The sequence below is a fragment of the Brachionichthys hirsutus genome, chromosome 4, assembly GCF_040956055.1.
Source record: "Brachionichthys hirsutus isolate HB-005 chromosome 4, CSIRO-AGI_Bhir_v1, whole genome shotgun sequence".
Taxonomy (NCBI): Eukaryota; Metazoa; Chordata; class Actinopteri; order Lophiiformes; family Brachionichthyidae; genus Brachionichthys; species Brachionichthys hirsutus.
In genome coordinates, this window is record NC_090900.1 from 9533143 (window position 1) to 9559677 (window position 26535).

Below are 26535 nucleotides of genomic sequence, written 5' to 3' on the forward strand. Positions count from 1 at the left end.
TACTATCATGGAAGCTGCAAACATTGCCTGTATAACTACATGACTGTGTTTAATAAATCAGGCATGTACTTCTGTCGAGCTCTATTGTGTTACTCTAAGCAACAAGGACACCTTAGTATAAAGGCTAGGATAATCACGTTATCAGACAGAATAAGGAATGCAGGGTTGCAACAGTGGATTTGGATTTGCTGATAATTACATACAATTTATTTTCAAGCAACACGTGTAGTTTCTGATGATCTACTATAAATCAGACAAAATACTTTTAGATATATCATCACAGATCCGAAAGAAAATGTGATGGGCCTTGTTTTGTCCAAATTCGCTTTGAGACAGTTTTCACATATAAAGACGTCAGGAATATCTGCTCTACCCACTCCCAACCTGTTCAATTATTTCTGCCAGGACAACAGGTGTGTTCTCAGAACTCTGACCTTTCTGTCACATTGTCTCATCTATGAAAATGTGGAATTGTGATCCTGTTGAGCTCTGATCATTAACATTCCATCCCATTGTCATTATTAGCCATTAAAAACCCATTTTCTCCCATCAGCTCCATACACATCAAACTCTTCATATACCCAAACAGACACACCACTGTATACTCATGGTCATACCACATGTGGACACGTCATGCCTGAAGACGCAGGCCGCACCAAAGCTCATCTCAGTTGCATTCGCCTGCATTGCTGCCCACTTCCCTTCTTTTGTTTTTCAGTTCTTTCTCTCTTCCCAGCTTTGTGCTTCAAATTAAAAACAGAATCATGCTCCAGATGCGTTGCACTTGCTGAATATTGTGTGACATGTTGATGGAATACGTTTCAGGAAGAATCACAAAAGCTAAAGACCTTCTTAAGAACCATGACTGTCAGTGAGGAACGCTGCAACAGCAAGCGGCAGATACATAATTTGGAAGTGATTCTGTGCCGACACACAAAGCATGGCTTGCTCTCGCCTTTGGTACAAGTTCTTTTTGAAACTGCAAATGCATTCGCTGCCTCCCTGATTTCTTTCTTGTCTCTTGTTTTCCTTCCTTTCTCTCTCTGACTCGTCTATCTTCCCTCCTTTGCCTTATAGAGGATGTTTCTAATCTCACTGCGAGTGATGTCATGAACCGAGTAAATCTAGGATATTTACAAGGTAATCTGTGTGCCGTCTATAACTCATTTATAGCATGTGAGTGGCCACGTCCATCTTGTGGGGAAGGATTTCCGCCTTTTCATGCCTTAAAGATGAATGCACTGAATTTACACACAGCCATTTTTAGATGTCTGTTTTTCCTACTCTTTGTTTGACTTATTTTAGATCATATCTAAATTTTACTTCAATTTAATTGAACAAATCGGGCCATTAACAGTGAAATGCTGTTGCTTAGAGTTGCAGGACATTTCAGAGCATCCGTATACAAAGGAGACCAGGCTGTCAGGTTAGCTGGTCAATCACAGTACTGCAACTTTACTGCATGAGTGTGTGTGTGCGTGTGGATCAGTAGCCAGCCTCTCACTCTTTTGCACTACTATCACTCCCTGTCCCGATCTGGTCTTTCCTGCATTGCGTTCCTGTGAGGTGATTTCCAAAATGGCTGCCCAGTGGAAGACTGCAGAGTATCAGAGTATGGCTTCCAGAGTGGAGTGGAGCACAATCTGTCTGTGGATGGAAAGTTAGACGTGGAATTAACATGAGCAGCTTCTAGTGACGTATATAAACTATAGTCTGTATCAAATACCTCTTCTCCAGCTTCTTATTTCTCCCAATGCCTCATAGTGTTATACCATGGCTACTCATCCACAGGCAACAACAGAAAGCGTTCAAATGTTTCGTTTCTTGAAGCGTGTAGTTTAGGATTACAAAGGACTGTTAATGTGGCTGCCTGCAGGTTAACACAGTTTGTGTGCTGAGTTAATGTCAGTAAACGGGACAGGACAATGTCCGTCCTGTAGTGCAGCACACGGAACTAAAACTCAGTTATGATATCAAAAGTTACCCAGATCACCTTGAACTTTTGTTTCTGCTGACCTCCAGTGTTTTCACATCTCGCCCTGCTGCAGTGAAGCCAGCAATGATAAATCTACACCAGGAGAGCTTGTGCTGAGAAGAACAGCACAGAACTGGTCTCCTGTCAGCTTGAGTCAGCTGATAAAACAAATTAGATAATCAATTCCAATATCATTAATAGCATTTAGTGATGCTCATCAAAGATTACAGTGAATTTAATCTGTATTCAGTCGACAGTGGAGCAATTATTAATTTGCCCATGTCTGACTAAAACCCCGGCCATGGTATAATATTACAGTAAAGGGGATTGGGGGGGATTATAGCGTCATAGCGTAGCTTCCACGTTGGTCAAGCAGCAGCAGGTCGGCCTCGTCCACTCCCACACTCCCAATGTGTGCTGCTTCACTCTCCATCTGGTTGGACTCTTTCTGCATTCGGCCCGGTCTCGCGGATGCTGGGGCATGTCCTGTGTGTCTGTGAGGTGTGGCACATGTCACTCATAGTGGGCTGTGGGGCTCAGTGTCGTCTGTCGGCATGGCCTTGCCAAGCCTGCTGGTCCAGTGTGGAATGCAGTGGAGATGGATTTGCAGAGTAGCCGCGCGGGGATTCTGTCTGCATGCTGGCTCGGTTCTGAAGCTGCGCATGAGGGGTGTCGTTTGAGTCAGCCGGCAGCATGGGCCTCCCCTTGTTCCACCAACTGCCCGAGTAACTATTAGCCCTTCTCTCTCCTCCACCCCGCCTGGCTTTATAAAGGGCCACAAGCAGGTGGGTGGTCACATGTGCCCTCCTTTGCCATTCTCCTGTCCACTATGCCACTAGGCGCCACCACCAGAGAGACAACACACTCCAACACACACACACACACTATCTGATATTTACATTCAATGTTGAAATCAATCCTTCCATTCAATTCTTAATTTAACTGAACTGAAGCAATAACATTGTTGCTATTTCTAATGTTCACATGTTTCGTACAACAGTTTATTATGTTTGATGTGAAGTTTAATGGGTTTGAAATGGTTTCAATCACGTACTTTGACCAGCAGAGTGCAATGTATGCAAAATGTCCCTAATACCTTTTTGAGATGGTTATTCAGCGCTTAGTTTAAATCTCCATTGTCAGCTTAACTTGTATTCCTCTACTGTCGTTGTCACGGAAACGTTAAAACTATAAAATTCTCATTTTAGAATCAGAACAAGCATCTGTTCAGTTTAAATCCAGACTAAGAAAAGAGCATTCCCACATTTCCTCAGACTTTCCCTCCCCTCACTCTGACACGGTGTGCCTTTGTCTGTGAAGAAAAGGTAGAACCAGAGGAGGCTCATATTTTCTGGGGTTGGATGGCTCATTTCCTGGTTAATGTACTGTGAGATAGAGTGAGACGAAGAAAGCCTCCAGAGTGGCCCTGAAGGTCTCTGTGGTCTTTTCTTCCAGATGAGATGAATGACCACCAGAACACGCTGTCCTACGTCCTCATCAACCCTCCTCCGGACACCATGCTGAAGCTCAACGACATTGTGTAAGAATCAGAGCAAGAGATGAGGACGCTTCTGCTCGTCCCTCTATGTCCAGAGGACTCACAATGGACACAGCAGCATTAAGTAGATAAAGGTTAATAAGGGACTAAATGCAGGTTGTTATTTTCATTTAAAATAAACAACCTTTATTAACTTAGCTTTTTCAACAATGGGAAAAGCTTTTACTCCTTTCTCTCATTCCGTTATATTAATATTTAATCTATCACTGTGAAGATGCATCAATAACTTACACACTGCCATACTTGACAATCTGCAGTGATAATATAGATCCGATCTTTACAGGTACATTATCCGATCGGACCCACTGGCACATGTGCCAGAGGACTCGCAAGTGGGACAAGCCCGCAGCACCAGAAACCAGCAGGAGTTTGTTACAGAGACCAGGGATGAGACTCACCTCTGAACCCGCCGCCTCCCCGAGTCTTCCACATCCTGACCCTGAACACCTGAGACAACGTCTGGGCCAACAGAGCTTGTTTGTCTGGTGCAGAGGACGGACTCGTCTACTGAATGTGCATCATGTGTCTCTCAACCTCAGAAACAGCCAACCTTTTGAATAGCGGACCCGAGGGAGGGCGAAGGGACAACGTTGTTCCCACTGAAGCTGCTACAGGAGAATGCATGAAGAGTGCCTCGCCATTGACCCCGACCCATCAACCCACCTGAACACTCTGAAAACCAGAACCGTGCCCTGGAAACGGCCCAAATCCTGCAACCAAAGGACTGAGATCTGATGGAGGTTTGAACTAGTCTGCAGATAGTCAAAGGCATTTTTTGTGCACACATTGCACACAACATCAAATCATGTCACTCAGGGGTGAAGCTGCCCTCGCGCCACAAATCACGCCGACTTCCTCTACGAACATCTGGGCAACTCCACCCTCCTCCACATCTTAAGCATCCTTTTGAAGCAAGAAGCAGAAGTCATGTCTAGCGGTTTAAACACTGACCATTAAATCACAGAGAATGTGTACTTATGTTAATTTATTATGCGTGTTAGGTTTTTATCTCTATCATTAGGCAGGGTTTATCAAATGTTTTTATGGCACATTGTCATTAAGAATTTAGACACTGTATTGTGCAGATTATATTTTAGCCATATTATAATCATCAGTTTTAAATTCTTTGTGGTTGGAACTGAAATAGGCTGAAGTTATTTTTGAAGTCGGTGTTAATTTTAAGTGAGTTCTTTTCATGTACTAATTTAACTGTCCCAAATTGTCTGAATTTGTTTACTTTTTTTGTTTTGTGAATAACTTAAAAATTAATTTTACAATTTGTGCCAAGTTCCATTTAAGCTGTGATATCAGTGTTATTTAGTTTTACATTTGGAGCCCTTTTGATTATTTGTCTTAATTTTTTTATATGTTGTTTTTTTTATAGGTGGATGTCTACAATTCCAACAAGTAACAAGACATATCTGTTCACAAACACTGAGAAACCCAGTATCTATAAATGAAGGCTAAATTATTTTGGGCTAGGAAATGTATTAAATGTGAATAATTTAATGAAGTATTCAGTGTAGGTTGTTTTATTTCTGAATTCTTCAGAAGGTTGACCAAAGTATCAGTATTTGATTATATGAAGTTGAATATCAGTATTTTGTTATATTATTTTGTACTTGAGCTGAAAATGAAGAGCTTTGCTCTAACTGGGAGTTCCACACCTTGAGTATGTGGCATGTCAGTATTTTTTTCGATCGCTGTAAATAGTAACTATTGATTCACTAGCCACGTTTGCACTGAGGAATCATCATCCACTGTGTGCGCTGAAGGAAACAGGCTGTAAATAAATTCTGCCATATAAAATATACTTAAACTTTACAGAGATGCCAAAACTGCAGGGGCCGGGCTTGCAGTGCTAAACTTTCCTAGATGATGCCTCTTTTTATTTCAGCCACCCATGAAGAAAGTAAAGTAAACAGACCTCCGGTTGTTATCTATCATTACATGATCAAATGTTTTTGGGGAAAAAAAGTCTCTTTTTCACGTCCGTGGACTAATTCATCCAAACTGATAACGGGTGGCTGGAAGAACCTTTCGGCTCCTTGAAAAGTAGTTACCGGGGCCTTTTGGCAGAAACGTGGCTAACATTGGTCGCTTACGTCTTTTGATTCTATCTCTTCTTGTGATAAAAGTGAAAGAGGACTTGAGCTATTTTTTTGCACTAAGCTCTGCAGAAATGTTTGGAGCACAACAGCATGACCCTTTAATATGAATCTGGACAGTACTCAACCGTTCCTGTGATGCAAAGACAGTCAAATGTGCAGTAATATTTCATGCATTTTGTTGTTCAATTCCTAGATGTGTGTGGCGTATTTTTTTCAGTCCCATTCTTGTCAAAGAAAAGTGATGAGCAATGACACTGAAGTACTCTTAGGTTGATTTTCTCCCTGAGCTCTTTCATTTGTTTCTTCAGCAGTCGGCATAAACCTCATTTTTGTGCCAGAGAGAGACCATTTCTCACAAGAGTCCCATTGAGATCTCAGTTTACGAGAGCTGAGGGAAAGTGTGAGAGATCCCAATAGAGGATTTGATTGCTGTACATCATCCTAGGTCCTCGATCCTGACAAATCACACACTCCTCTAAGAATCCATACTTATACAAAACTACAAGGGGCATGCAAAAACACTTAAAAGCATGTTTTGTCATTCAGCTTGTCAAGAAAAAATCGTTTTGTACCTTTGGCAGGATGTTTCACGTGATGCCCTGCAACGAGAGAAAGTCATAATCAATCAGCTGCTTGCAAGTTGGATTCATTATTTGATACTGTGTATTTATACGAATGGATATGCATGTTGTCTCAGTGTTATCAGAAGCCTACTTATGTTTACCTGCAGTTTGTTTTTATTTCATTGCCAAAAAGAGGAGGATCCATTTTGTACTATTTCTTATGAGAAGTGTGTGTACTTCGGCATATAGAACGGAAACAAATAAATGCTGCATGCAGGCAGACGAACTGAAGGAAAGGAGTTTTATTTCATCCCTGGTATTTAACAGTTTGAAATTTTGGAAAATCAATTTATTTTGTTTCGATGGTTACAGATTGGCTCATTCTGGATTGTTTTTTTTTTTTTTGTCTCAGATGAGGATTTCAAGGAGTTAACTAGATCTGTATTATAGTTGGTTTCATGAAACATTCCTCCCCTTGCCGGAGAGGTGCCTTTTCATATACTGTGAATTTTGAGCATTTTATTTATATATGGATATACATATGAGGAGATCCGGAGGTTTTCATGCTTGTTTAATACAGATGGTGCGCACTTATTGACGGAGTTACGTTCTGAAGACTCCGTCGCTAGAGGATTTCGTCGTTAAACCTTAGTGGCAACTTGGCTGACATTTTTTGCGGTGAAAACATTTTTATATTTGCATTCATATAAGCCATTTTAACTGCACACATGTACGTAACTCACTCACAGCTCCGCAGCTGGTGCATTGTGCTCGTCGGAACAGCGATATACGCAACGGAAGCCTAGACGTGCCAGTGTGACGTCCCATAATGACACGCTGTATTATCTTGCGCATGCGCACAAGCACTTTGCACTGGCCGTCGCCGTCACCTACAGTCCTACACGGTGTCAGCAGATGAAGCTCACCGTGTGAAGTCGTTCGACCTGAGGATGTATTGATTACGTGCTGTGAGAGTTTAGTTTCTTTATAAAGTATGTTTATACTTTGAGCTTACTGTGTAGAGCACAATGCAGAGACGTGTATTTAGTCAGTAGTTTTTGCTGCCACCACGTGGCTATCATGTGCAACTTCACCAAAACGCAAAATATGAACACATTGTTAGAAAGCTGTCTTTAATTCTGTGAAAATCTAAATTCAGTCGTGATATATGTACACATTTTGATCACCAACAAATCTTCACTTATCACGGAATGATTACAATTCCAGGATAAAATAAAATGTGAAAAACTAAATAAATGTATGCTTCCATGCATAAATAAAAAATAAAAAAAATAAGGGGACCAGTGGATTAATATAAATAAATGTGGCAAATCTAGAAATTTATTCCAGAAGTTAATTTAAAGGCTTCAATCAAGAGTTAGCTTTTTAATTTCTCATCTTGAGTTGATTGAATGCGCTGCCGTTACCCTCCATGGTGACCCAAGTGATCAATGCAGACTCCAAACTACAAAGAAACCGTTACCATGGAAGTATAGAGGTTGCCATAGTGATGAGCGTTGGCATGGATCCCCTGAAACTGCTGTTCCAGTCGTGTGGTAGAGCGAAGAGTGGCCTGAAGACGTTTTGGCTGACTGATTAGATTTGAAAATTCCTTGGTCACGTTGGATGAACATTTTTTTGTTTATTTGGTTTGTGACTTATTCAAGGCTCGGAAGGTTTTAAGAAATGGGAATAAAATGAATAAGCTGAGTGAATACAAAAATAAAGGAGGATAGATTTGTGAGTTTGAAATCAGTGCAGTGTCTAAAACTAGCAAAATAAAATGAACAGCGAGTCTCACAGATGGACAAATCAAGCCATGAGAACGGTGATAAAATGAAAAAACGTGACTTTTATTCACTTGGACATTTATTCTGTTTCAGTGCTTCCATTTTTAAAATAAATAGATGGCATGGGATCAAATATAAAATCAACAAGCATGAAATAAGTACACTGGTGTAACAAAAACTCAGACCGAAAGTCAATACAATCTTTTAGTGAACATAAAAATAAATATTTACCACCTCTCCCACCCAAAAGCCCCAAAAGCAAATGAAAATGCAGCAAATAAGAAATCAAGTATTCTGTTTTTGGAGACAGCAGTAGCATTGTCAGCAGAGGCCCTTCAGCCCCACGCGTCACTATTTAATCTTAGTGTTTTGTTCACTTTTTACAATTTACGGCATGCACAGCAGCAGTCAGACGGATTAGTGCTCAATTCTTTATGCCCATTCAGAAGGGAAAAATCCCCAGAAAGTAAAGTGCTCGTGCAAACACTTCTGGTTGTTCTAGAGGCCAACATATGGTTCAGAAAAAAAAGCACTTCTGATGATCTGTGAAAAAGAGAGCGAGACCATGTGGCAGTGTTTTTCAATACATCAGAGGAATGTTCTTTAATGTTGGTACGTACCTGAAACACAGACCCTCTCCCCCCCCCCCCCCCCCCTTACCAGGCCACACACAAACCCCTTTGTGAATATACCAAATACTGTCATTCAGACTAATACAGCGCAGCACAAAAACACTCTTAAAAACAAGAGTGTGTGCATGTGCCGCGCTCACGGAGAAAGATGCGACAGGTCAATGGAAATCCTCTGGGATGACAAGACGGGGCGGGATGGGAGGGGAGGTCGCACTGCTGGACAGAAGCTGCCAACAAGTGTCGCATGAATGCTCCTTTATACAGGACAGATCAAGAGTGAAAACACACTAAGGTCTACACATCAGAGAATTGTTATGATGAAAACACATATCAGCTCTTTACCACATTAATAAAAAAACCAAAATCCATCCGCCCTGAAGCAAAAAGATGCTCTGACAAATGAAAGCATTTAAAAACGACTGCTGTTAACAGGTTCCTTTTGCTATACGCATATCCAGTGCTACGAGACCAGCGCCTACTGAAACAGCGGATGAATAAATAGATGCATACCAGGACGCACGACAGGCCAGGACGTCCGAGGGACGCCTCACAAACTCCCCGTCCGAGCAGCAGGTTTTTGAAGATCCCCGGTGAGGCAAATTCGGCAATGCCAGTCAGATTCGACAGATTCGACAGTTCACGCAGGAAAAGAGATTGTTGTCGGGACACCAGAAAAGACCGAAAGTCCTAAAGGGTTGGACAACTTTCTGGAGAGAGCGACGAATCTCCCGAAGTCCTTGCTCTGTTTTTGCCTGAACGTTTCCGTGAGCGAGGCGGTTACGGAGAGACGCTTTAGTGCTGCGGCCCGGCTCCCCATCACGACAGTGTTGAACTCAAAAATAAATACGCCCACTACGCGGGAGAGAGACGGAAGATAAAACGCCATCGTAGCAGAGATCACAGAGAAACCTCCAGCACTGCACTGCTCGCTCAGACCAGCAGTCTCTTGCTCTCTCACATAAGCACACACCCTTTCCCTTGTTTCTCCTTCGGTCCATCGATAAGTGACTAGCATCCGGAAGGGTGGCCTCCCCAGACTGAGCAGGCGTTGAGCTTCACTGTGGACATCATTGCAGTCTACTCAGAAAACAAGCGACACGGGGACTGGATGGTTTGAGCGGTAGAAGCGTTTGAAAGTTCAGCCTTCTACTTGACACTTTTCTTTGGCACAGCACTTCTCTTCGCCTGCCAGAGGTGGTTGTGGATGGTCAGGGCGTCCACGCTGATCGACACAGTCTTGGCAGGGATGACCGTGAACTGCTTTCTGTCTGAACTGTACTTATACAGCTTGTCGATCATCTTCTTGCAGATGCTTTTGGGTCCCGTGCCCGTCAGCTTCTGGATCTCTTCGGTGTCTGGGAAGTACGAGTAGAGCGCCCGGAACTGGCAGCCGCCGTCACGAAACAGGATCATCAAGTGGTTGGACTCGCACTTTTCCAACTCCTGATGAGGAAGGTAGGAAAATGTCATGAAGATGCCATTGATGTCAGAGGAATATCAGAGCAGCGGCTTTATCAGCTCAGTGCTGCTGGATTGTAAACTACAAAGTAAGTAAAAAAATAACATTTTATTATCTCTAAAAATGTAACTTTAAACAAAATGATTCAGCCACAAAAGCACGTTTAATAAATGGAGGTTTTCTACGGGCCCTAAGGTAATATTAATAGGACACAGCAATGTGCAAACGTGACGAATCTGAACAGCAGATATTCAGCTGGAGCGTCTCTACTGCAGGAACGTAGTGAGAATGCTTCAGCCACAAGTTTCCGTAACGCCGAACGTGATCCTACTATTTGTTTCTCTCTCAACAGAATCTAGGATGTGATTCTTCCAGACCTGATGGGGGCAGCACACTGTTTATGCACACCAGCCTCTGCTTATAGAAGACACATAAAGAGGAGGAAGAGCTGGCAGCAACGGAGAACAACGCTGCATGAGGAGGAACAAAATAAAAATGCCCGGCCTGACCGACCTCTAGGATCTGGTTCTTCTGTGGCTCGTTGACCTTTCCAGCCAGGCAGCAGTGGGAGATTGCATTGTGGATGATGGGCTTGTTTGACTTGGAGCTGGGCTCCTTGAATAGTTTGGGACCTACGGGAGACAAACGGGTTAGACCAAGCAGCAAACAGTCCGACCGACTGACGAGCAAATGTAAGTTCAGAAGTAAACGACTATCTAGGTATCGTGTCGAGAAAAAGAGTGGAACAAATTCTATTAGGTTTGATATCTAATGAGACGTAATGGAATCTGAGCTCTCACCCGTATATTCGGCCATGGAGGCGATGGAAGACGCGGTGGAGCCGTTGTCCCAGTCTCTCTCTGCAGTCCGGCTGTTGTTACGACTACCTGGAAACGACTCCACAGAGTCGCAGCTGGAGGATATCACAAATAATCAGACACAGCACTGCACAGACTTCAGTATAAATCACTGTGGGGGGGGGGGCCTACCGCTGGGAGCCAGCCCCTCCAGAGTTGACGCTGTCTGCCTCGTTGGTGGCAGCAGAGGCCAGGGACAGGCTGGAGCCCGACTGGGCGTTGCTCAGGTTGTCAGCTGCGCGACACAAATCGACAATCGGTCCAGAATCGATTTAAAAGAACCTGCTAAGCTAGTTAAAGGCCTGTAATGAATCCAATGTCATAGAAGTGGGACGGGCTCACCTAATCTTTCTACAGCCAAACTCTTCCATTTAATGCAAATGAATTTCTCAATCTATTTAATATCATTATAAGGCGGCCAGAATTGTAAGACAGGTAGTGAACCAGGAAACCGGCAGCGACTGGCCCACGGCTCAGACCTAAAGAAAACTCTAACAGCTAAATGTCAATCCAGCGATGCAACAAGCTCACGTGTGGAAGAGCCCTTGGAGAAGTTGATGCTGGAGGATTCCTCTCTGAAGACAGACTTGGGGGGTCTGTGCTTCTGCTTCAGCTTGGGGGTTTTGGGGGTTTTGGGGGTTTTGGGGGTTTTGGGCTTGAGGAGGCCTTGCTCCTCGAACATCTCCTGCTGCTTACGCCGCAAATACCCCTGTTTAATCAGCTCCCGCCGCGTCTTCTCCTCTTCTTTACGCAAGCGCTCCTCCTCGGCTTTCCGTCTGAAATAAAGCAGAGCGTCCGGAATTGTTTTGGAACAGTGGCGTCTGAATCCAACTCGGACATCGGTGAACAAAGCTACCTGGCTTCATCTCGTTTCAGCTCCAACTCTGCTTCTTGCTGTTGTTTACGGAGCCGAGCCTCCTCAGCTTTCTTCTGCTGCTTCAGCAAAAATGCTTCTCTCTTCTTGGCGAGCTCATCTTCTGCTTTCTGTTCATCCTAGAACCAAAAATGAAGAGATCAGAACATCAGTGGCATATTCCAAAAATTAACCAGTCTTTAATATTGCTCTAAAATGTGAAGAAAATAGCAGAAGCACAATTACTACTACCTGATGAGGTAATTCATGAACAGTGGGTCACTAAAATTAGAAAATGATAAACTGCCATACAAAAACAAAATGCATTTAATAAGTATCTCCATTCTCATTTAACAGATACCTTGAAGAAGAAGCCCATGACTGATTTCTGTTCGCCATCATTTCCTTCCGACGCTCCATCCTCAGCAGCCGACTCTTCCTCAGGAGCTTTGAGTTCTGACAGATCAACCTCAATCAGGTGGGCTTTGCTGCGCTGGACCTCCTCCGATGGTACATTCTGCGTTGCTGAACCGTCTGAAGAGCTGAGATCGGAGTCTCTGATGGTGCTGGACAGGCACTGGTTAAAGGACACTTCTGGGCCGACCAATACCGTTAGGTCCACTCGGCTCGGCAGGCGCATGTTTGCCTCCTCGTGAAGCCGGTAGGAAGCACTCCCAATGTGGCCGGCGGCCGGACTGTCAAGTGTCGCTCCAGCTATCGGGCTTATGGGGCTGTCGGGCTGCTCGGTCCTGTGGGATCTGCCTCCGACCAGCTGCCTTGCATGTGGCAATGTCTCTGACCCACTGTGGGTGGGGGTCCTGGAGGCCTGCCTGCTCTGCTCCTTGCCTACCTTTAGCTCTGAAGGCTTGGACCTGGAGCCCCGGCCTGAGCTCAGCTTGGGGGGTTTCCGAGTGGGGACGGTGCTGGTGCTAGAGGGGTGCTCCACAAAGTGAAAACTTGCAGCCCCCTTAGCGTCACCATTTTTAACGCTTGTGAGGGGAGGAGGAGTCGCCCCAGAGGGGGACTGTACATTCTGTTTCATCAACATGTCCTGCTGAAGCGACAGCTGCATCATCTGCTGCTGGATGCTGCCAATGGCGTCGTTCAGCAGCTCGATGGAGCGGCTGCATTCGTTCAGGTCCAATTCTTCCTCCGGGTGCAGGTTTCCACCGTTATCCTTCTTGTCTGAGTCCAAGGCACCTGCTGCGGTGGGTCCAGCCACCTCCTCTTTACCCCCCCGCCGGACATCAACAAACATGTCATCTTTAGTTAATGACCCTTTCCCCCCACTGAGCTCGTCTTTGGAGGTTTTGGCTTTAAGTGGGTTAGCTAACGTGTCACTCTTGCCTCCGCCTTTCTTTACAACGTGCAGAAAGGCTGCTTTTCCCAGCTTCTGCCTCTGCCTTGCTGACAGCACCTCCATCTTCTTCTTCTGGTGTTCAATGGCACGGCGCTTCTCCTCCAGCTGCATACGGAGCTGGACAAATTCAGACGCCAGTAAACTGGTGCCTCCGCTCCCGTCACCTGTTCGGAAGCATCCGCCCAAGGGCGATGAGGGGCTTTGGTCTCTTTTAAGCCTCCAAGATGAAGTCAGGGGCCCGCTGCCCTCTGATCCATCTGGAGTGGTCCTTTGAGAGCTGGAGGCACTGGAGCGCAGGTCATGGTTGCTGCCAAAACGCTGTTGTTGGGCTTTGCGCTCAGCAAAGGAGGTCATGCGGACGCTACCGCTGGCCATGCTGCTGGCCTGAGAGAGGCAGGGGCTGGAGCGGCCGCTGCCACCGTTCATGTCTTTGTCCTTGTGCTCTTTTACATTCATGTCCTCTTGAAGTTTGGCTGATTCTTCTTCATCGTCATCCTCAATAAAGGCTTTCCTGGGCCATTCGGGGTCTTTAGTGTTAACCGCTTCATCCAGATCCTCTTCCTCTTCATCCAGGTCTTCCAACTCAGCATCAAGGCCAGCCATTGGTTCTTCAGAATCTGAATGGAGGTAAAACCCTCCGGCCGCCTCTCTGGCTGAGGGGTCCACACTGGTAGTGAGGTCAGGCCTGGCAGCTGCCTGATCCTGCGGAAGCTCCTCCGACACGGTTTTCTCCTCACTTACTGTTTGGTTCAAGCTGCAGGGAGCTTTTCTACAAATGACCGACGGAGAGCCGCCACCTCGATTTAGGGAGCCCCTTCCTGAAGAGTGGGACCCCTCACCACTCTCCTCTTCCTTGTTTAGGAATATAGACTTCTCTTTAGCAGTTTTGAGGATGGCAGGCATTAACGGCTCGAGGTAAAAGCTTTCTGCTGCAGGCTTGGATTCTGTGGACGGTTTATTTCCCACTGTGGCAGTTCCTTGTGTCCCATCAACCTGTTTAGGAATGACAAAACTATCGGCCCTCGTGACTTCAGTCGAGGTTTTTTCATCATTCTCAACGGTAACATTTCCCAGGAGGCCGTGGCCGTTGACTTTACGCACTGCAGCATGTGATGGCTGGTGGAGCGGCAGCCCGTGTTTGGGCGTGACGTTCACAACGCTGGATGCCAGGCTGTCCTTACTTATTGAACGAGCGAGACTCACACTGTCGCCAGAGACCTTGTCTGCATCACTGTCTGTGGCTGAGTGGAACATGTAGGGGCTCAGTGTGGACAGTGGCCTGCAGAATAAAAGCAAAGGAGCAAAACTTACATGATACTCAGCTAATATCACAGAACGCTTTTATGTTTTCACCAACATACTTAAATTTAGCTCCCAGTTTAATTCCTAAGACACATTATCACCACAGTAGTGAAAAAAATCAAGAATAAAATTCATGCATATTATATCGGGTCAGGATTGAAGATTGAAGAAAAACAAAAACGGAAAATTGTCTCGGAATTTAATATCCGGGCAAAAATATACAAATCTCTGCAAATAGATTTAGATATTTTAAATTGTCACCACGTATCATTTATTTTTTATTTAATTTGTATCACAAAAATGTTGGCAAACAGTAAAACTATACCCATAACAATGTTGTAGAGCTTTCAGTGACAAGAATAAAGTCTTCTTTAGCATGTCCAACAGTTCAAACACAAACGTATTCCCAAATGTTGTTTATTAAATATTTTGAAAAAATAAATGATTCACAAAATAGTTAGTTATTAGAATAATGTTAATGTATGTATTAATGCAGATTCTGTCAAAGTGAAACCTTTGTAACCCTTTGGGCAAGGATTTAAATATCCGATTCTAAATGAAGCCCTCTATTAATTTAAAATGTGTCTTCTCACCTTCCGGACATGAATCCATTGCTACATTAAAAAAAAAACTTTCTAAAACAAACAGACATTTGTTTAAGATCAGAGCGCCATTAGAAATGTTTTCAAACTTTGTTAGGTACCTTTGCTTCTTTTCGGGCCATGCGACAACAGAGCCTCTGGGCTGTCGGTCCATCTGAGTCAGAGAGTTGGATCGATTTCTAAGACCTAATCAGAAACACACAAAAATCAGAATCAGAATACTTTACTAATCCCAGAAGGAAATTCTATCAGCAACAGTGCTCCACTCAACAAGACACATCAATATAGAAATAATAAACTCGAATGTTAATTAGAAAATAATAATACTTGTATGTCGTTCAGTTTTTGAGGGGGGTGGTCTCAGTCTGTTTGTCCGTGTGCTCCTGTACCAGGAGCTGATGGAGGGGGTGGGTTGTATTGTCCAGGATGCTTCATAGTTTCTGGAGCATCCTTCTGTCCATCAGTCTCTAAGGAGTCCAGTTTCACCCCGACGACATCACCTGCCTTACGCATGAGCTTGTTGAGTCTGTTTCCATCTGCGACCCTCAGTCTGCTGCCTCATTACATTACAGCAAACCGGATGGCACCACAGACTCATAAAACATCCTCAGCATCGTCCAGCAGATGTTGAAGGACCCGAGCCTCCTCTGGGCTCAGTGTTCTCAGTGTTCTGAGCCCAGTCCAGTTTATTGTCAATGCGGACCTCCCAGATCTTTCTAATAACATGATTCTCACAGAGCTGGCCGGCTGGTCCAGGCGAGTGTACACTTGGTTCTGCAGGTAGATGACGGCATCCTCTCCTCTCAGCTGGGGCTGGTAGGTGAACTGGAGGGGGTCCAGGGATGGGCTGACGATTGGCTGTAGCTGGTCCAGTATCAGGCGTTCCAGGGTCTTCGTGACGTGGGACGCCACTGGTCTGTAGTCCTGAGGGCTCCTGCTAATGCTAATGAGCACAGAAAGCCCGCCTCCTTTACGCCTTCCCCACGTGGTGAAATCTTGATAAGCCATACAGCCTGTTGTCGGAAACATCCTGGTGCAGCCATGTCTCCGTAAAGCACATCACCCTACACTCACAATATTCCTCTTCACTCCTGGCCAGCGCCGTAAGATCGTCCATTTTATTCCCGAGCAATCTCACGTTACCCATGGTGATAGACGGGAGACACGGTTTATATGTCCTCCTCTTCAGTGGCTTCTGTCAGAACCGTTTCCTCTGTCAATTCATTCTCCCTCTGCAGCCACGGGGAGCTCTCATCCAAACTTCAGCTGGAATGTCCAGGAGCTCTTGCCCCGTACCAGCCGGCATGAGCGAGATCAGATGATCCCTGGATTACACAAGGCGTCCATGGAGTTGCTGAGAGACGGAGAAACCGCCGAACGAAAATATAAAAAGAGAAACGTAGACGGGGACCAAAACTCTCTCTACCAGCATGATTAGAGAGGACACTTAACCTTCTGATTAGACAAGAGAAGAAAGCATGAAATAAGTAAAAATTACTTAAAAATAAATTAAAACAAAGAGTCGAGTCGGGGCTGCTGGCCTCACCTGCACCATCATCGCCTTGCTGCTTTTGTTGCCTCTGTCTGAGGGGCAGGAGTGGGTGGGAAGGACTGAAGGATGGGCCCCCTTTACTGATGATCAAAAAAGAAACAACAAGCAAAAATGTATTTTCTTTAGCATTCATTAGAGGGGGGGGGCATCCAAACAGCATTAGCAACACACCTAAGCAGAAAGTCACCAAGTGCATTTATTAAGCTTCAGACAACACAACCCAGAAGTTGTTCCAAGCATATGACAGATGAGGAAGTAGCACCCAGAAAGAGAGCTCCCATTCAAGGGCAAACAAAGAATACACAGCCAAAACCACAACTCTGTGCAAGACAGGAGGGCACAAAAGAATGTAGGTCAGACACCACTGCCTGCTGACCCATCCTGGTAGGGCTAACGTAACTAGCTCCAGAGATAAGCAAGATAAGCAGGGCTGGCGGACTCCATTAATGGGATGCTGATCCCAGTAGAGTGCTTTATTGGATACCTGATTTAATGTTGATAGCACACACAACTGCTAACACTGGTTAACTTCACCACATCACAGACTGCATGGATTTAAAATAACTGGCTGCAGACAAAACTATACAAATAGATATTTCTGAGATGTGGGTAGAAAAGTAAACAATATGGGCATTTTAATTGTTCCAGAACACAGACACCCGACCTTAATGATGAGGCAGAAAGAGAAGGAAAGTGTGGAGACTTACAGGGGGTCAGAGTCTTCAGGGTGCAGGAAGTACCTGTTACAGACTTCTGAGCTACTCTGGTTATCGGCCCCAGGAGGGCTGGCCAGGAAGCTGCGCTTGGTGGCATTGGAGATAGGCACTGATGGACGGGCGCTCTTAGGCTGAGCCATGGCTCGAGCTAAGGAAAGGACAAACAGTGTATTATTGTAATTTGTAATATATATTATTATGAGATTAACTTTGAGGTAACACTAATGGTGGAGCATACTCTGGAGGGAGGGAGGGAGAGTTGGGTGGTACATACACACTTTATACGGTAATTGTAGTTTACACGTGCCCTTAGATAAACTTAGACATAATAATTACTCCTTTGGAAGGCTTTATGTTCTTGATAGCATCCTTCCGTTTGATGATTGTACATAACGTCGATGTACTCCACTCGTACTGGCGTGCCAGATCACTAACGCAGACACAACGGTCACGTTAATCAATAATTTTATGCTTAATCTGCCATCCTTACCACTCGCTTTCTTTGGGCCATCACTTATAAGGACTACTCAAAGGTACAGCCAAAATCACGTCAATCATGGAAACACAACACGGGAGACGAGCACGGAAGGAGGTGAATACCTGAACTGAACGAGTGAAGCGCATTCGGCCATTTAGCGCCAGCATCTGGAAGTTGCTCATGTCTCAGATTTATGCTCGTGTCTCAAAGCAAAACTTTGCTGGCAGGTTTGCTCGTGTCTCGGAACGCTCGTATGTCGAAGTATTACTGTATATATTTTCAAACAGTTACTTCCAGAGTGCAGTAAGTAAATATTAATTGATGCTTACCATCCTTGAACTCTTGGAGATCTCGAGGCTGGACAAATTCTGGCTTAACAGTCTCAAACCACCAGAAGAGTTCAGCAATGAACACCATCACATTTTGCTACACAGAGAATATTAGAGGCATATTATAAAGATGTGAAATGGACTGGTGATTGCTCATAATACATGCAAAAAATATCAAGATTTAAAATCCTATTCGATCTGATTGACAGATAAGTCTTTTATTTATTTAACATTTTAACTTACTGGCTGCTGTACGACATGCTTCAATCCTAATTTAATTTCAAATATACATGAAACCTGCTGTGTCTTGGTGATTGTACCTTGAGCACAAGCGGTGAGTAGAGCATATCCTCCGTCGTCAGATAGAAACTTTTATCCAGATACTCGTTGGCAAATTCTCTGAGTAACTGGATGTTATACAGGCTGTCAGCGATGGGTGGTGCTTCCTTCAGGCAAATATCTGATCAGACAGATATAAAGTGGGTCAGACCAGGGCACAGCTCAATGACCTCAGGGCTATTAAATGTCACTGGGGCATTACCGTAAGTTATGAGCAAGTGCCCAAAATAGTATCACTCGTGCTTATTAAATACAATGTGCTTTCAAAGACAGCTCAATGTTTCCAATGAAATCGTCTTCAAGGACCACTGATAATGTCGAGGTGTAACCTCTGTGCATGTAAGGACAGAGTACCTTCCAGCTTGATGAGGTCCGGGCAGTAGCAGTGGACCACGGTGAGCAGTGCAGCTCCATCACAAACATCCCGCATCAGGTCTTCAAGCAGTGGGAAGAAGGGCATCTGTCGACCCGAGGCATGTTCCCGACGATATCGTACCTAAACCACCAGGACAGAATGAGAAACATCCCAACGCAAGAGCACAATTATCTTTATCGTGACATTTAGTCAAAGCATATATTTATTCATTACAGATGGATTTGGGCTCAAGTAAATGCTCAAGAATATAATTAAAAAAGTGAAAGGCACATTGTATCATTTATTCTTTGTCTTTGATTTTTGATCCATCAAAAAACATGATGCTGCCTGACAGAAATTATATCAGCGTTCTCCCCCTTGCCGAAATGCCGACTACAAGCAACACAAATGAGCTTGAATGAGCCATGGTGGAGTGTGTGCACACATCAACACAGAACTATGCGTGCAAGGGGGAGAGGGTGAAGAAAATGGGCTTAAGGGAAGGGGGTTGCTGGCATCCAACTTACAGGGACTAGCTTCCAATACCATTTGGAGGGAGACTATCCAGTTTGCAGGAATAAAAAAGGAGAGGAGGGGATAGATGAGGAACAGAACGATTAGCAGGTCAGAGACAAAGGATTGGAGCCGCTTCTGGGTTAAACAGAAAAGGAAAGCACAGTCAGAACCAGCACAGGAGAAACATGCCTTATCAAACTAAGGTCCAGCTGCTCTGAACCCAGTTTTTGCTCGATCAAATATTTGTGTGCGTTTTTGATGACACCTGCTTGAAGAAAGACTTACTAAGGAAAAGCAAATATAAAGAAGCTGGCAGCAATCTGTTGGCAATTTTGGCTCTGCTATTTTAGATTACTGGATTGCTCTCCTGTAAAAGAACCAACAGCAAAGAACCGAGTCAGTCTTTACCTTTTGGTGACTGGGGGACTCCAGGTGGTGATGCTTCACTTTGTGATCCCTTTCTGTAATCTCCCTCATCTTGTTGTTCACCTGAACAAGACATAACGAAACACTTAACACACTTATCGTGCAGATAAATAAACAAAAACAACCAGACTATGCAGATATTTGAAGGCGTTTGTTTACATTTTGTATAATGGCCTTTTTTTTAAAACTATGAATCTCTACATGGAATTGCAGCTATGTTATCTTTATCTCTGCTTAAGTCCCAGTTTTCAAACCTTGTTGATCCAGAAGACCATAGCGTCTTCCAGGTCAAAGGGCAGCTCCTTGGTGGCACTAAACGTGGAGAAGCGCTTGACAGAAGCCACCACTTTCTCGATGCTTATCATCTCCACCGTGTAGGCCATCATCAGGGCATCGATCATGGGCATATGAGCGCTCTTGGTGAAGAAGAAACAAAAGACAATTTTCTATTAAATTGTGTATAAAAAGGACTAGAGGAGTACACAGGTGCAGAACTATCTTCATTCGTGAAAACATCAGCCAAAAAGGCAAGTTGCTATGGATAAACCTCGTCATTTCAGCAAACTGGGAGTCTCGGAAAGAAGCTTTGTCCAACTCAGGATCCAACCTTGTCAGCAAGGCCTGTGTGGATTATTTTGTTAAAAAAATCCTAACAGGCCAGCTCATTATCACTGCTTGTTCCCATGGTAACAAAAAAATAGGATGGCTGTGATCAAGTGAGCAATTAGATGATCTGTCTGTCCTTGTAAAGTGGTGGGGAAATTGTGACATGTCAGATATGAGACACAAGAGTTGCCAAGGGGCAACTCTTTACTAAAGAGGTCATTTAACCTGTTTAAGATGATCTATGAGAATATTATTAATAAGTACACTCACGCTACTGTTATAATGAGTGCACAATGGGCCACCACTTTCTTGCATATACAAACAGAACTTCTTTTTAAAATATTTATTTATTTTCACCCCCAAAAACAAACTAATAATTGGGGACACAAGGCTGTATAAGCATTGCAGCAGCTTAGTAAGAAAAAGGAGACACAAAATTAAAAACTATTACTGCAGTGCTTAAATTGGAACCTTTTCTTTGAACGAAAACTTATAAAAGGCTGTCAAATCATCCAATGACTTTTTAACAAAAACCTACAGAAAAACAATAACTGAAAATGTAAAATGTTTGTAAGTAACTGTTATGCCTGGTCACAAGGCTTAGACATAAGCTTCCAGCATTGTCCTGATGGATAAGGATGAAAGCACTGGCCTCGTCTACTGACTTCACTGTGATGAGATAAAACCACTTCTGGCTGGACAGTCTTCTTCTCTGTCAGTCAATCTGTGCTACAATCTGGAGAACTACTGCAACACCAGGACCTCACATACTCTCTGTGTCTGTGAATGAAGGAATGAAGTGGGCTAAAAAGAGTAATGGAGTATACTTGTGTGTCTAGTATCTAGGACTAAACTGATCACTGATATTTGAAGGTAAAATAAAGGCAGCCTGAGTAAACCCAAACCCAAGTACACAAACACATTTAATTGAAACAAAAAAGTGATCTGATACTAACCGTGCCTGTGAAAAAGCATTTTCCAGCTTATAAACTAAACTATCAAACTGAGAAGCATGAAGTCGGCTCGAAGTTCTTACACTAAAACAGCATTTAATGTGGACTATAAATGGGTGAGCGTTAGTCCACCTCCGTGGCTCAAATTGAATAACATTAAAGGGTCGTTATGGAGATTCCTTTTTCACACTGATAAGTAGTGGGCAAGCAGTTTGCCTTGATAAAATTATTTCAAACTCAGATTTGGGTTTATGCAGGTTGCCTTTGTTTTAACAGCTGACTAGATTTTGCACGTCTAAATCGACCTTAAACGCAGTCACTCACCATCTTGATGGGCATACAGGACAGATCCCCATCAGTGACAGGTGTGTCGTCACTTTCCACAACATAAATGCCCTTCCTGTACAGAGCCTGGATGACAGACAGGTGGGACTGAAGAGACACCACCTGCTCCGTCTTGAGGATGAGCGCACAGACGCGGCAGTAAAGCTCACAGGACAAAAGCAAGCGGATGACTGGTGGCTTGATGTGTTCCTGGTCATACTGGTCTGTATAGAACGGATCCCTCAAGTCTTCTGGAATATTGTCTGCAATGTAAAAAGTAGTCGGTTAAACATGGTGACAAAAACGTCATCAAGGATGTAATAGTAGTAAATAATTAAACTTTGTTCCTTGCAAATATAACAATGTCCAATGCTTCTTGATACCACAGCCAAAAAAAAAAGAAAAGATAAAATGTCATAGGTACACAACATTTTAAACTATCAACCCTCAGACAGTGCTGACACACCAATAACTACATAAATAACACATTTGCACTATTGTCATGTGCAGACTACTGTTAGAATGTGCGTGTTTTTTTTGTTAAGTTTAGATTTGGCACTATTAAATTAGTAAATTGCTCAATTATAAACGTATGGTAGAGAAAATGTAAACAGGATTATAGATTTAAAAACCTTGCAAATACATGTGGTTTACCTTTCAAATACTGACTGACTGAATAAAAACAAATGGGTTAGCTGAGCAGTCTTAGTGCTAAATGCTACAGGAATATAATGATCCATAAATCTGCCATCTGCTCCGTGCTGACTTCAGTTTATCTGAAGCAACCGCCCATTTGTTAATGAATGTGAGTTTATTGTCTCAGGAATAAACCAGGAAAGATCTCCTTGCAAAGCACGACCCTCAGTGAGTGCAGGATTCTCAGGTGACACAGCACTAAATTTACAAAGCTGGAGCCACAGGAACAAAAAGGTTACAATGATCTACATAAAAGATCATGTTGCTTTGGGTGCGAGGTCTGCCTCAAAACCAGAACCCACAGCCATATGAGGGAAAGAATTCAGGAATGCCTTCATGCCTGAATTATTAGCAATACCATTTAGCAAATAGTTTGTTCCCCAAAATTTTCAGATGCTTAATCCCATTGTGTTTGCAGCAGGCATCGCCCAACACTAACTCGAGCTGTTAAATCTGAAATCACATTGGTCCTATTTACTGCGTTCCACGTGTTCCTGAAAGCCCATGATGTTTTCTGCCACCATTCACATGGGCCGATGATTTCATTGTTCGATGACATTAACCTATTATCCATAATACCCAGGAGTGTGGGCAATTCCTGGGGAGTAGCAGCTGAGTAAATAAATAACTGAGGACACAGAGAATAGTTGTGCATGAAAACAAAGCGGCCTGTCTGGGACTAGACTTCACGTTTGACTTCATTTGACAGACAGAATAATGTTATTGGCATCTGCCCCCACTTTCCCATCGCCACGAACAAGGAGAATTCATTAACTGGGATGGGGTGGAGCCCCAGGACAGATGAAGGATATTCTCCAGCAGTTATGAATGATGACTTTTTCTTCTGATAACCAATGTAACTTGGTTTGTGGAGGAACAACAGCTTTTGAAGAAGCAGATAAGATACAGAGCCAATTTGTAATTGTTGACACTTTTTCATTAACTATACCCAGATAAATGTGGATTATGTTGGGAAGGGGCAAACAATATCCTTTTATAGCCATTACAATCAAGAATTACAGCAACCTGTCTCCATATGGGCCACCTGACTGTTACTTTTATGTAAACTACTCCCAAATTTAGGAGCACATAGGAATGGGCCATATATCAGTACAACAGAGGATAAGCAATGATTGCTCTTATAAGTGTACATCCAGAAGGAAATGGATCCTGAAGAGCGGTCCTAAAATTCACACAACTCATTAAGTCCTGAAAAAGTATTCTAATGTTGACTGTAACCACAGACAAGGAAGATCAAGCCTGCAGAACAAGTTACAAACACTGACACAACCTCAACACTAGGTTAGACCCTGACAGTACATATAGGTATTTTCCATGCTCTGAGAACAGTCGCAGAAATATAACTTCATCCTTAGTGCTCGTCACTCAGCCTGGTTTGGGTTCCATCTCATGGCCTCCCAAATAGAATGAGTGAAGCTTCAGATACAATGATATACTCGATGGCACACTCGATTCGCTGGCTCACTTTCTGGTATGTCGTAAAAACACTTCGTAAACAGACAAAAAATAACAACAGACCGGTGTGGTCGAAACAGTCGAACAGGTAGTAAGACAACCAACCCCTGTACAAAGATATTTCTATGTAATTCGTAGCCAAGTGTAGATCTATAAAAAGAACCCAGACTGAGTATTTGCATTCTGTGAATATAAATTGAATTACTCACCAATGCCATAGGTTTTGGCAAACAGCCACCGTAGGTTAGCAGCTATTTTTGCTCTGGCAGAATCATACATTTCCAACGGTACGACATCCACTGTGCCTTGTGCAACCCCAGTCAAATCCACTTTTCTCCTGGGACTGTCCTCACCAGCACACAAATCAGCGTCCATCCTTTATTGAATTAAAAATAAGTACAGTAAGAAATACAATTAGATAACAGGACATTACCCATCCAGACAAGCTGCAGTTCTCATTGGTATGGCTGGAGGCATGGAGAGGCTGGACAATTCATCCAAGTGTATGTTTAAAGTTAAGAGCTCCACCCATGAATTTAAAAGAAAAAAATATTTGGCTGTAGATCAATTTGTCCATTTAGATTGTTTTTGTGCGAGCTGCCAAGTTTTGAAGATGCAGGTCGTAGAGATGTCTGCATTACCTCAAATTCCATGGGACTAGATGACACTTCCCTTATGGTGCTCAAAACAACAACAAATAAGCTCAACAGCAATGCCTCTTTCTAGAATACATAACCCAGATCCTGAGGTTAATATGCATGCCTTATTCTGAGGCGTTGATAGGAGGAAGTATTTTCTGCGCAGAGGAATGCATGAATATACTAATGAGAGGCTAGGCAAGAAGAAAAACATGCATTTTTTATTAGGAGGTGAACTGTGCCTTTTAATAAAATCTGTTACAATTGTTTGTTAATCATTGTGGAAAACATTGATTTGCGTGCTGCATTCTTTAAGTAGAAGATTAGGCATAACTCTGGTGTATAAGATATAAGTGCTAAGAAATGATTATTGCTAGAGCTGGACATCTGAAACTGATTCAGTCCAGCCAAATTGTATTTCAGTCATCTTTATTAGTTCAAAAACAAATTTCACTGGTATCCAAATTAAGTTTCGGTTTCCATGGTGATAGCATGCAGAAAGCCTCTGTTATGTCCACCACACACTTTGAGCCAAACATCTGCATGGACCACAGCAAACAATGCTAAAGCATGACTTTATTTTGCCCTGAAAAATGCCAGCTCTGCAGCGTGCAACACTCTTGCCAGACTTTGTGCAAGGAAGGATGTAAAATCAATCATTCAAATCAAACGATGTCCAACTCCAGCCCCTAAAGGTCTGATTACATTCACAAATGCTTTATTCAAAGGGTGAATACAAGAATTAAAGTTGCAGATCATTGTGTACATTGTGGCTAGGACTGTAGGTCCCGCTCTAGACCAAAAGCTACAGGATGTCTGTGTTGTGGCTTTTTCCAGCTCGAGATAAACTGTTTCAACCACAATTATTTTAGTAGAAAAATAATCCATTTTAAAAGAAAAACATAAATATTCCTGATAGAATAGAAAACTATCGACTCAAACCCTGGTAGACTGACAGTCCATCTTAATTTTGTATCAAAAACACTGACTGGCTTTCACTTTTACTGGCACCTTCGATTGGAATGCTTGCTGAAACATTGGTGCTATTTTAACATTTATTTTGACCTCAAACTGAAACATAATCTTGTCAAAAGAACACAACAAAGAATATAACAATTTCACAAGTGTGCAAACACCTGCTCATATCATTCCATTAAGAATTTTACCCTGAAATCGACAAAAGTTGGTCCTAAAATACATGGAAATTAGCGTAATTGTTAAGTGGAAGTGGATTTACAGCATCGTGAATATAAATTGAATTATTTGGCAAACAGCCACCGTCGGTTAGCAGCTATTTTTGCTCTGGCAGAATCATACATTTCCATCGCCAGGTCAATTATCGGCCCGATGCTAGCTTGTTGCACAAATTAGATAACTGCTAATAAACATTAGCTGCTGCGTGCTGGCGCTGAGTCCCTCCTTAACGACAGAGCAATGGATGGATGACTCTTTTGTATTTGGTTAAGGTCATCTAAACGGCCATGCATGCAAAAATGAATCCGCAACGGCTAACCATTAGCTTGCTGGTGTGTACCGTAACGCCACGGAGGTGGCCACTGCATCCACCGGAGCGGAGCCCGTGCGCGACGGTGGCTAGCTAGCCAGTAACGAGACGTTACCTTGAAAGGTGTGGTGCAACTCCAAGGCACCCTTCAGTTCCCTCGGGGTAAACGATCAGCCCAGGACCCGTCTGGCTTTACAGTGATCCGCCGCGTAGAAAATACACCGCCAGAAGAGACGCATCGTAGCCCGCTAACAGGGAGGCGAGTCTGGACGATCCCCTCCCAGCAACAAGACTCGGTTCGCGGCCTGCGTGACAACAGCTCCCGCGGCAGGCAGAAAAGGGAGGGCTCTCCGTTGAATAAACAGGCCGCGCTCCTGTGTTTAGAAATCTATCTCTGCACAAGCCACCTCATACTGGTTAACAGATGCACACAGCTTAGTGTCTCCCGGCTGGGGATACGCAATGACCAGCAACGAACGGCGTATCCACGGACCCCTCACAGAAACGTAATTAACGCAGTCTTCGTATGAGCCTGCACTGCGCATGCGTGATCACCTTCAAGACG

General features: G+C 43.6%; 2 protein-coding genes across 2 annotated transcripts in view; one reads left to right on the plus strand and one right to left on the minus strand.

Moving 5' to 3' along the window:
- Positions 1–3937, plus strand: part of kcnt1b (potassium sodium-activated channel subfamily T member 1b) — a 48368-nt gene extending 44431 nt beyond the window's left edge. Inside the window, exons 33-37 of the mRNA XM_068760672.1 lie at positions 1078–1140; positions 1376–1426; positions 2749–2760; positions 3431–3515; positions 3817–3937. Of these exons, the coding sequence (XP_068616773.1) occupies positions 1078–1140; positions 1376–1426; positions 2749–2760; positions 3431–3515; positions 3817–3937 (332 nt within the window). The remainder of the gene's footprint in view (positions 1–1077; positions 1141–1375; positions 1427–2748; positions 2761–3430; positions 3516–3816) is intronic.
- Positions 3938–9680: 5743 nt separating this feature from the next.
- Positions 9681–24203, minus strand: camsap1b (calmodulin regulated spectrin-associated protein 1b). Its single transcript, XM_068760709.1, has 18 exons — positions 24038–24203; positions 21657–21919; positions 20028–20189; positions 19756–19836; positions 19359–19391; positions 18831–18972; positions 18458–18597; positions 18138–18234; positions 17355–17478; positions 16609–16694; positions 15164–15248; positions 12160–14437; positions 11802–11938; positions 11477–11721; positions 11078–11180; positions 10889–11001; positions 10602–10720; positions 9681–10072 (listed from the first exon to the last, which is right to left on the minus strand). The coding sequence occupies exons 1-18, from the start codon at positions 24201–24203 to the stop codon at positions 9776–9778; spliced, it is 4671 nt and encodes a 1556-aa protein (XP_068616810.1). The 3' UTR covers positions 9681–9775.
- Positions 24204–26535: the final 2332 nt, after the last annotated feature.

What these genes read in the sequence shown, in the direction of transcription:
- camsap1b (XM_068760709.1), bottom strand. Translation starts at nt 24,203, where the DNA reads ATGGACGCTGATTTGTGTGCTGGTGAGGACAGTCCCAGGAGAAAAGTG. An exon ending in CCTGTATGCCCATCAAGATG is followed by an intron (nt 20,190 to 21,656) that starts GTGAGTGACTGC and finishes TTCTTCACCAAG; the next exon opens with AGCGCTCATATGCCCATGAT. An exon ending in AGAAGAACCAGATCCTAGAG is followed by an intron (nt 10,073 to 10,601) that starts GTCGGTCAGGCC and finishes CTTCCTCATCAG; the next exon opens with GAGTTGGAAAAGTGCGAGTC.